Source organism: Myzus persicae, unplaced genomic scaffold, assembly GCF_001856785.1.
Source record: "Myzus persicae strain clone G006 unplaced genomic scaffold, MPER_G0061.0, whole genome shotgun sequence".
Taxonomy (NCBI): domain Eukaryota; kingdom Metazoa; phylum Arthropoda; class Insecta; order Hemiptera; family Aphididae; genus Myzus; species Myzus persicae.
In genome coordinates this window covers 533,673-545,043 of record NW_019100780.1, presented here as the reverse complement: position 1 = coordinate 545,043, position 11,371 = coordinate 533,673, and the positions used below count along the sequence as shown (strand labels likewise).

The 11,371-nt window shown below is 26.9% G+C and overlaps 1 protein-coding gene across 1 annotated transcript; it reads right to left on the bottom strand.

Moving 5' to 3' along the window:
* Positions 1-71: 71 nt before the first annotated feature.
* On the bottom strand, positions 72-10,568 carry LOC111042961 (cytoplasmic dynein 2 light intermediate chain 1). Its single transcript, XM_022327722.1, has 8 exons — positions 9,970-10,568; positions 9,141-9,243; positions 7,377-7,478; positions 5,308-5,544; positions 5,130-5,198; positions 3,020-3,177; positions 2,810-2,954; positions 72-390 (listed from the first exon to the last, which is right to left on the bottom strand). The coding sequence occupies exons 1-8, from the start codon at positions 9,987-9,989 to the stop codon at positions 223-225; spliced, it is 1,002 nt and encodes a 333-aa protein (XP_022183414.1). The 5' UTR covers positions 9,990-10,568; the 3' UTR covers positions 72-222.
* Between the last annotated feature and the right edge of the window lie 803 nt (positions 10,569-11,371).

Below are 11,371 nucleotides of genomic sequence, written 5' to 3'. Positions count from 1 at the left end.
TTTATATAAATAACATTTATTCGAATACATTTTTTGTATTGTTATTCGAATAAAAATGTACTAGAAATATTTTCAAATATTTAACGAAATATTTTTTTAAAAAAACCATTGTGTTCAAATAATTTTTCGAATAATCATTTATTCAAATAATTGTAAAAAAAATCAATCAAACCATTTTTATTCGATAACATGGTATTCGAATAATTGTTTATGTAAAAATTGTCAAAACTCTAATAATATTATATATTCGGTCATGGAAATATTTTTATCACAAACCTCTTGTTTTTTTTTTAACGATTCGTCTATCAACGGGTCGGCGTAATTGGGGTCGTTTAATGGATCTGTATTCTCTGTACTTGGTGCTTGTGTGATACCAGATTCTAATGGCATCTATAAATGTAAAAAATAATTTTAAAGGCTAAAATAAATAAAACAAACATAGATCAGTAATCTATGTTTGATAAACACATTTATTTATCAATGCAACATATAAACAAACTGTATATGATAAATGTTTTTTATTTATGTTAAGAAAACATTTTTTAGAAAAGTATAATTATTATTTATTAATTTATTATATTATATATTATAGCTCTATCCGATCTATATTTATTATAAAACATTAATTTTGTGTCAGATGTTTGACGATTATTGATATAAATAATATTAATTTAATGTATTATTAAATTTAAATAAAACCACAAAATTAGTAAGATATTTGAAATCATGTCGTTTAATTGTAACCCCTTGGCCTCCATTAAAATAAATCAATATGAATATATGTTCCCCTTACTAAAATTCTAATAGTAAATATTTGATAATGAAATTAAATTTAAGTGCAAATAGAATATTAAACATGTTAATAACTTTTGTTATAATGTATATGTTTTTGAGAAAGAAGTCTTCAAAGTGGGCTCGATGATTTTTTTTTAAGCATTTGAAGTTCAAATTTGGACAAAATTAAATATTTAGACGAAGGATAACAATTTTAATTATTTTTATGTAATTCAAAACTATCATTCGTAGGAACTTCAAATTTTTGTGTACATCATCACATTGTGTATACCTACACAAAGACATTATTAAAAAATTTAGATTAATTTTAAGCTATTATCGCCTACTTCTTCCACGAATCTGTTCGTGTCGTTTTAAGGTAAGTAGACTAAACAGTTAATAACAATAATAAATCATAAAAATATATACTATTATAATAATTGTAATTAATATTATTGTAAAGTTGTGTTTACGAAGTTAAAAAAATGTAATCAAATCAACCAACCGTAATAGAAATAGTGAAACGAAATTACCTTAATAGAAATATCAAAAAAACATATTAAATATTCTTAATAGTTAGTAATACAGGCTGACAGACGGTCTTCGCACAGAATGGTTTTTCGTATGTAATGATCAATCATTGAAGTCTCAAGTTATACACATACATTACAGTGAATTACTGAACAACAAAGTACCACTCGACACCTACAGTAGCTACAGCAGACTGGTTACCTAATTTCCTACTTTCTCTACATTTGAATTTATAATACTTGTATGTAAGCTGTAACTAATACTAATTTGATGTTTATTTAATAAAAATATTACGTTCATGTACGTGTTCATTACATTATATTTCCTTAAAATATAATATTAGATTCTAAAATAAATCAACTTTACGATAACAACTGTACCAACACCTTGACCTTCAATTTCAAACTCATTGCTATAGGCAGTACCCTATCTTCTAGATTAGAATTATATGTGCCATGATTTTATAAAAGCTGTTTAAGAATACTAATTTTCATAGTCGACTTGACGATTATACCATTTCAATAATTTATAATTTAAGCATGGCCTATAGCTTAAATGATTAATGTGTATATCAAGAAACCAGTTAAACGCCTTTAGTACCTACCTGCCACCACCTTTATTTCCATAGAAAAACTCTGCGTCTGCGCTGAAACAATAACCTTCTGGATGTACATACTACATATAACATCATATTTTCATAAATCACAAGCAATGTGTTACTTTCTTATAGCAAAAATGCACAGCATTGTATCATATTAGTGGATTTATATATTTTAGAAAACAATCCCAAATTTCTTTTTAGTAATGTTATGGTCACAATTACCTTGACTTTCAAACAAATTAATTATTGATTCATTTAATATTTTAATATTGTGTATACCTAACGATATATCATATACATAATATATATTTAATATTCAAATATATTATTATGAGTGACATAACATTTGCATGTTAAACAGTTAAAATAACTAATAAGTTTAAGTAAATTTCAAAAATCAAAAAAGTATTAGTTATAGGAATACATTTCAAGTTAAAATAGGTACCTAACAACGATTTTCAAAGCTATTTTTAAGATGTTTTCTGAGCGGAATGATGAATGTATTCATAGATTTCTCTAAAATAATTATAAAATTTAAGATATTATGTTATAAAACTTGACATGTAGCTCATAACAATAATTTACTAAACATAAATGTTTCAAATTTTAAGTTATAAAATCTTAAGTTACATTGCTTCAAGTTGCAAGCACGAAGCACCTCCAATCAGCTCAGATAAACCACAGCAGGCAAGATTTAATTTCGAAGGTACCTAAATCTACTTGTGCAAATAAGTTACTCCATAATATATAACAAATCCGGGTTTACTTAGTTTAATAGGTATTAGGTATTGGTAGTAAGTGGTAGTATTGAATTGTTTTTTTCATGCTAAAGTAATTGTATTGCTACAACTATTTAACTTAGTATAATATAAGATGTATTAATGTATTAATATAGTTATTGACCTGTTTAAAATTAGAAGCAAATACGCTCTTGTACTTATGCATTGACCTAATACTTCCAGCTTCGTTGAGGTTATCTATTTTATCAAAACAATCGGAACCTGCAGGCACTAAGAGTGGTTTATTTGAATCATAGATATGGTTCTTTCTGAAATAATAATTAAATAAAAAAATGTGTACAACAAAACTTGAAGGTCGTGTTAGTTAACTTACGGATAAGGTGTTCCAAACCCGTAATGTGACATCATCTCTTTGGATATCTTCACCAGAACTGCGTCGTTTACACCGTAGAAGATCAACGAGGCTCCGTAAGTGTGTGCCACGTATCGTAGACACTGGCATAGCACGCGTTTTTTAGCAGGTTCGAAATTCTAACAAGGTTAATTATTAATATAAACAATAATTCGCAAGTATCACCATTTCATTATAATAGTAAAATATACCTATACGCTATGACCAACGACACCAAAAAATAAACGAATAGAAATTCATATTAATAATAATTATTGTATAATGTTGTATATTGAAAATTTTAGTTAAAATGTAAATTATTATCAATTTCTCCGTTTTACTTATTAGTTGTTGTTCGACTCCCGACATCATGTACAAGGAACTACTGACTAACAAACTACCTGTTGGCTACCTATACTTCTTTTTCACAACGTCATTAAATCGTCTTTAAATGCCTACATCCCGTCAGAAGTGTGCCCTTCCCTACAATCATAAATTGGTGGACTCCCTTTTCCACCATATGAACAACTTATAGAATACCATTCGAATAGTATTAAATGATTATAGCTATTATAAGTGAGGACAAATTATTAATTTGACTAATAAATACCTAGATAAAATAATATCACTTACGAAATTAAATAGACAAATTCTTGATTTTTTTTTTATTCATGTATGACATTTTTTTTGTTTGTGAGTGAAAAATATTACAATTTGAATACAAGGTTCCTCATAATAGTTGCAACGTGTTCTTACCGCAATTAATAAATATTAATAATATAGATATTGGTAGTAACTTTGCTATTAATTATTATTAAGTCATGTACATAAGCTAATTTAACGAAATTCGCCAAAAATAAATATTTTTTTGTAAATACATATATTAATTATTTCTCAGTCAGCAGTACCTACATTGAAAAAACAGTTTAGAAAAAAATAATCTGTATACCTAATACATATAGGTGTACATTATATGAATTGCGATTATGATTTTAAAAGTTGTAAGATACTTCGCAAAAGTAAGTTTGATGGTTTTGCAGAAAAAGGAATCCACACATTTATGATTTAGCTGAAAAGCGAATTGGCTTAAAAGATGAGGAAGGTATACTTTTGGCGGGAACTGACCGTACTCCTACATAATAGTCATATTAACCGACACTTATCTGCAGAGTTAAGTTAGATTAAACAACTATCAATTCATACATTATCAATTAGGTTATATTTTTAATCATTTTTTTTTTACTTTTACTTTTAACATTTCAATACCAATATGTACTATGATGGGTTTTAGATTCTGAGCGGAGCTATGAATGTATTGATTTTACAATTATGAGGGATTTTATTTATTTTTTTATGAGTCTGAATACACTTTTTCTAGTAGAAAAAATGCTCAGGTCATCAACTTTGATAGAGGTTTCTGGTAAAAAAATCTCGATAAATTCTTAGTACCTGCTATTTTAAATAATAGGGGAAAAAACCAAGTTCACCAAACATTTATTTTAATAATAATTTTGAAATTTCAACAAACGTTCATAATTTTTGTTAGTTAGGTATATTTTGGTAATTTGAATAAAATATTTTAACGATTTTTAGTGCAATAAGTCTCAAACGCAAGTTATTATGCTATATTATTATTACTGATGTTATTTTTTCGACGACAGTGTTGCGCCGTTTTATCACATACTAGATTACTTATCCTACACTGGGACAAGTTAATTTAACGCAACACAATGCGTCATCTAATATATTAAATTTTAATAGCCACTCGCCGGTGTAACAGCTTTTAAATTGTAACTATTTCAATATCAATAATAAAAATTAGTAGGTACATCTTCTAAGGTACTGTTTGTGAACAGCATCCTCCACGGGTTATTCATATAAAATTTGTATCATTTACCATTTAACAAATTTCCCTATTATTTTAGTTAACATATTGTAAATATCTTTAAAAATAAAAATAAAAAAGGTACAATATCTTACTAAAAATATTTACATCTGAGGAACATTAATAGGTTTCTATTGGTTATAATTAGTATTTTGTATAAATTAAAAACATTATTTTAATTATGGAAATTTAAATTCATTTACATACTTGATATACATCGTATTTACTTCCAACGATCATTAATGGTATGGGCAATGGAAACATAAACTTTTTATCCTAAAATGTATACAAAAACTTCTGTTACGGTTTGCTTTCGTAAGAAGTTATGCAAATTGTAAATTACGCAAATGCAATATATTTACGTATATTATTAATTAGAACAAACCTCGACATTTTTGACATTAATCTGATTATACTCTTCAATCTCTGGTACATCATCTAAGTGTTTCTTAATTTCTTCTAGAAGCATTTCCATAGTGTTCCAAAGAATATCAGGCTTTGATAGATCCAATACTAACACGACGCTCAAACGTCGGCCTCTCGTTTTTTGTACTATCACGGATAATAGATCTTTGAAAACTAAGCCACCACCCAATTCCCAAACATGACAAATATCCTTTGTCTGAAACACAAAACAAAAATTCTTATGTTTTAACTAGGTATACATTTACATTTCAGATTTCCACGGTCTACGAACTTTCTTGTTTTTCACCAAATTAAATAATGATAGCGAGGTAAAACAATTTTAGTAGTCATTAATAACCTGCACGGCTACATCTAACCACACGGTAAAGTATTTGAATAATTTCAAGAATTTATATAAACTTATATGATCATAACGTGTTAACCACACGGTCCACACGGCTTACACGAAAAACAGTAAAATTGTAATACCTATAGTAGATACCTTAAATAGGTATAAGTACCTAAGTTTAAAATGTAATTAAAACTCCATATTATAATAATTGTAATAATTGTATTTATTGTTACATTTAACAAGAAGTAGGTACCCTCTGAAATGTTGGTACTCCATGTCGCCACTCATCGTTTTAGTTTTAAATTATGATAAATACAAATTATTTATTCAATAATCAATATTGATACAACTTCACGGGTCATAGTGCATATAACAATATGTTACTTCCAAAGATCATTAATGGTATCGACCAGGGGTGACCAGCGATAAGAGAGTCACGAGCAGCACAATATAATCAAAAATAATATGAAAAGTAAGAAAAGGAATAATAGGTACTTACCTGTTTTATATCACAGTAAAATGTTAAGAAGCAAGACACTCTTAGTATAGATAGAAGGAATACATGTAATTTTTATCTTGAAATGTACACAGTAACTTGTGTCACATTATTTTAAGTTTTGCTCTAAAGTAATTGGCAATTTTATAAAAAAAAGTGATGCCAAAATAAGGAGACGGCGTAGTTGGGGGAGCGATTGCCTCGAGCGGAACCTTTTTATTCAAACCGTTTTTTGGATCAAAAATCTAAATGGTAAAATGCAATCTGGATTCTTGACTCTCTTCTTAGGTTATATTTATGAATTTATTGAATAATCATTAATTTTGTTAAATCGTATACAGGTACCTTAAATCTAAGGTTAACACCGCCATACGCCTTTATCATAATAGAATATTATTATTCTGTGTCAGTTTGAATAACTAACTAAACACTGGACAGTTATATGTTTCCCCTCTAATTTTATTGAATATCTACTTAAGAGGACGTATATCAGTAGAATTGGTTATATCCGTCTATTTCAGTATACTTCCAATAGTATGAGTTCCGAGTCAACATTCTATCAAATAGACATATTATACATTTATACAACAATTAATTATATAATGGCATCCTTTTAAATAAAATGCTAATTATAGTTAAAATATTAATTAATATTTAAAGCCTTTTTAAATTTTAAGTGCCGAGCGGCAGAAACCTAATCAGTTCACTATAAGGTACAATCCTAATTTATTTTAACTACATTAAACATTGGTTTTACACGTATTTACATTTTCAACTGTACCTTTAGACATCAGTACATCACGTGATAAACCATTTCTATTTTCTTTAGGTAGTACGTGTTGTACACTTGTACGGTTATGTTCAGTTGGTTACTTCAATGCTCACAAAAAATATAACATATAATTTTAATATTAACACGCGTACCTTTAAATTGGATTATTTAATTGTGTTATATAACAATAATATCTATATATTATTCTCTAAAACTTAAAAAACAAAATGGCTTATTTTTAAACAATTTCAACAGCATGGAGACAGTGGAGACACTAGGAATGCTAAATTCCCAATGAGTATCTGCTTTTAAATAATGCTTACATTCATATCCGTCTGATATTATTTACTTGTTTTCAATCCGAATTTCCCACATAACATACCTAGCTATTATTTTAGACTTTTAGTAGTAACAATAAGCTAAACTTACTAAACTTTTTCCAGATCTTCTTGCAAATGAATATTCCAAGGCCAATGTGGGTTTTGGTTTTTCATTTTTGTCAAAAAATGAATGTATTAATGATGTTTTACCCTAAAAAAATAATCAGTGTCATCAACGAATAATTTTCAAAAATATTTTTTATTATAAGAATATCATATTTAAGAATTTCTGAATTAATTTTAAAAAATGATATAACTGCTTATTATTCAAATATTTTAAGTCATGTATTCACTACTCATATTATTGTTTTTAGAAATATAAATTAAAAAATAGTATGATCAAAATGAAATAAAATAGAGATTCGATTCCGCCTGTATATTCCACTAAAGTAGATCAATCGTACGTCGATTTATTGTACCTATTATTCTAGTAATCGAATAAAACTTTTGGAAACATAATACTTTAATTCGTATTGAATTTTAATTGAAAATAACTTTTTAAACGGCCAATAATATTGAACTAAAAAATGTATTTTAAAAGACGGTCGTTCTCTATTATTTTACTTTATGACGAATTCATATAAGTTTCTGAAATCGTATTGGATAAATGGATTAATTAACTCTATTAGCAAAACATTGGAACTTTTAAAGAAAAAAAACTAACAAAATAATTCATATTTTTGTGGTGCGTTTTTGGTCAGTGTGTGCAAGTACGAGAGTTTCCGCTATTTTTTATACATCGCACTGACATATAAAATATAAATGATTACTTATTACGCACAGTGTACACATTTACACAACACGAAGGCAACTAAAAGAAAATTGCCTATCTTGTACTCCTTCAAAACGGTCTTCATCAAACCCCTTAAAACAACAAAATTTACTTTATGTATTATTAAGAATCAAATTAACAATTACATAGGTTACCTATTATACTACTACCTAATATATTAATCTTCGTATTAACCTTAAAAAAATAACATCAAAATATTTGCATAAATTAAATTATATTAAATCACAACGGTAAGTATACATTATAATATATGATGCAATAATAGCTTAACAGTAAAATTAGTAAAATTAGGTAGCTGTATAGAAATTGACTATAAACTTATGAAATGTATAGCGAGTACCCAACTTAAATTAATTGAATCTATTATTACACTTTTTATCATATTACATAAAATAAAATGCGGGAATTCTGTTTTTTCAATGTCAAAGTTAAGCAGAACTAAAGACCAAACATGTTTAGATACCTAGTTGTATAAATCGCTTCCTCCTTATTATTATAAGAGAAAAATGTAATATTATAGGTACGTCATACTTTTCAATGTCAAATATTACCAAAATCTATTATTCATTATTTATAAATAACCATAAACATATATAACATAAATATAATATTATTTAAAATCAATCTGTAAACTGTAAACAGTCATTTTTAAAATAAGGTTATAAACTAGGCCTATAATCACGGTCAACTATATAAGTTGAAAAATAGCTAATATTAAAATAAAATAATATAATATAAATTGTTATTTTTTATTAGTGTAAGTATTGTATCGTAGAAGCTTTTTGTTGTTCTCGATATAGCTTCAACTTTATCGGAAATTTGTTTTTCTACATCTATTCATTGTACAGATAATCATATTAATAATATGCTCAACGTCTTAACTCAATGCACATAAAAGATTTTTGTTTTTTCAATTCCATTATGCAGATTTGTTTGTTTTGAACATTTTAATAGATGATAATAATAATATTATTGTTTTATTGTAGGCACTCGACATATAAATAATGTATGAAAACTTACTGCATTTTTACTCCCAATTACTAACAAAGTTCTCTCTACCGGTACCATGTCGGATGTAACATTCTTTGAAGACATAGCCAATTCAAGTATGGTTTGACCATTTCTAATAATAATATTATAACAAATATTAATATAAATTACATTTAATTTATATTATACACAAATATATAATCATTGAACAATAAATAATAAATAATACATATAATCAGTGGGATATTTTTTTTTTTTGGTTGTTCATGAAGTTAGCAATATTATTGGATATAAAAAGTCCTATATACACGTTTCATATAATATTATTATCAATAGACTCTAGAATATTTGGAGATGATTGCAAATTATATTTCTTTAAGATATTTTGCAGCTAACTGAAAAAAAAGTATACATCTCACTCTAATAGTAATTACAAACTATATTCAATGTCATTTTTAAAGTATTATTTGTCAACTTTTTTTACAAACAGGTAGCTCAAACAATGACCACCGATAAAAAAAAACCATTGTAAATTCGTATTGGCTATCGTATACCTACCTGGATTTAAAAATGTAAGAATAATAATCATAACATACTTTATTAATCGATTAAAAATTATATTTTAAATATATACTATGTGCTATATTGCGCTTTAATATTAACGAATTAATTAACTAGTCTTAATGCTTTTGTAATTTAACTATATACGATTGGCAATCACATTGTATTTAGTTATTACTTATTAGGTACCTAAATTACATCATTGACGGTAAAATAATATACAGGCATACATGGTATACGAGTAGGTACATACGAAAATTGAACTTATCAAGTATTAAAAAAAAACAGTGTAGTTTACCTCTGAGACGTAGACGTCATTGTATTTCACCGAGAACAATTTAGTACTAGCAATGCAATTCAAATTCGTTAGTTAGTGACAATCTGAATTCCTAATTCTAAATGCATTACTTTGTGTCAAACCATATGTTTCTGACACTCTGGCTTTGTATATACACTGGTCGCCATGGTAGCACCTATAAATGCACTTCCTCAGACTTTTTGACGACAAATATATTATACCTAACCTAACCTAACCAGGCACGATATAGTTGTGTGACCTAACCGATTAGAACCAATTTATTTTTTTAATACCAAGTGGTGGCTGCTAGTGAAAATCTTATAATTCTTATGTCTTAGACTCCGTCGACATCAACTACCCATAATTTTATAATATTATATTGTTGAAACCGGACACATTTGAAACTTATTTGTGTTTACTAATAACGGTTGCTACGAAACGAATCGTTGTTATTTTCCAAGTTTCAATCTCACAACTACTGTAGCTTATTATGACTAAGTACGTTAATAGTAATAACAAGCAATAGGAAACTTATTAACTATGTGGGTTGTGCTTTTTGACGGTAATTAGGCGAGTGCGGAAACGTCCTCTCCTCTAGCATCCAGCAATACCACCAACAAAAAAATTAGTATCCTAACTATGCAACAGACATATTATACTATTCAAAAGGGTGTAAGTGGTGAAAAAAGAGACATTGCACAGCAAAGTTTTTAAGTTAAAATTGTAAAAACGACCGTCAAAGAAACTGAATCTGTCCAGGGACACAGGTATAGCAGGCATTTTTTTTTATTTTAACCATTGAATATTTTACAAATGGGTTTTAGGTTACTGTCTTTTGAAAAAAATATAGTTTGTAAGTCAACCCACTGTTTAATTATTTCTATAATAATTTATACTTCCCTATTTACAAAATTGAGGCACAACAAACTTTAACCACAAATCACAATCATAATTAAAGACCGAAAAAGATACCATTTTTAACCATCAATAACGCTGAGGTATATCTCTTACTCATACAATATAATTGTATTTATAATATAAATAGATGGTTAAAATACATGTTGATACAAATTAAACAGTATAAATAATGAACGTACGTCGTATGTAATATGTGTATCGAAAATACATGTTTTATACTTTCCATAAATATAGAAAAAGTTTGATTCCAATCTTAACTCATAAATTTAATTGATGAATATATGATTATTTTTTTAAAATTTAATTGAATAAAAATGTGTTTATGTAATAGGTAGTTACCTAAAGTTAATATTATCTTTTGTAGTTTTGTTTCAGTTACCATATTATATTCAATACCTGCCTTGAAAAACACAATATATTGTATTAATTAATTTCATTTTTATAATATATGCATTAACACGTAGCCTATATTGGTTTGATGATA

Coding starts and splice junctions, on each gene's coding strand:
- LOC111042961 (XM_022327722.1), bottom strand. CDS start 9,989: ATGACGTCTACGTCTCAGAG. Junction 5,545..7,376: donor GAAGATCTGGAAAAAGTTTA/GTAAGTTTAGCT, acceptor TTTGTGTTTCAG/ACAAAGGATATTTGTCATGT. Junction 5,199..5,307: donor TTAATGTCAAAAATGTCGAG/GTTTGTTCTAAT, acceptor TATACATTTTAG/GATAAAAAGTTTATGTTTCC.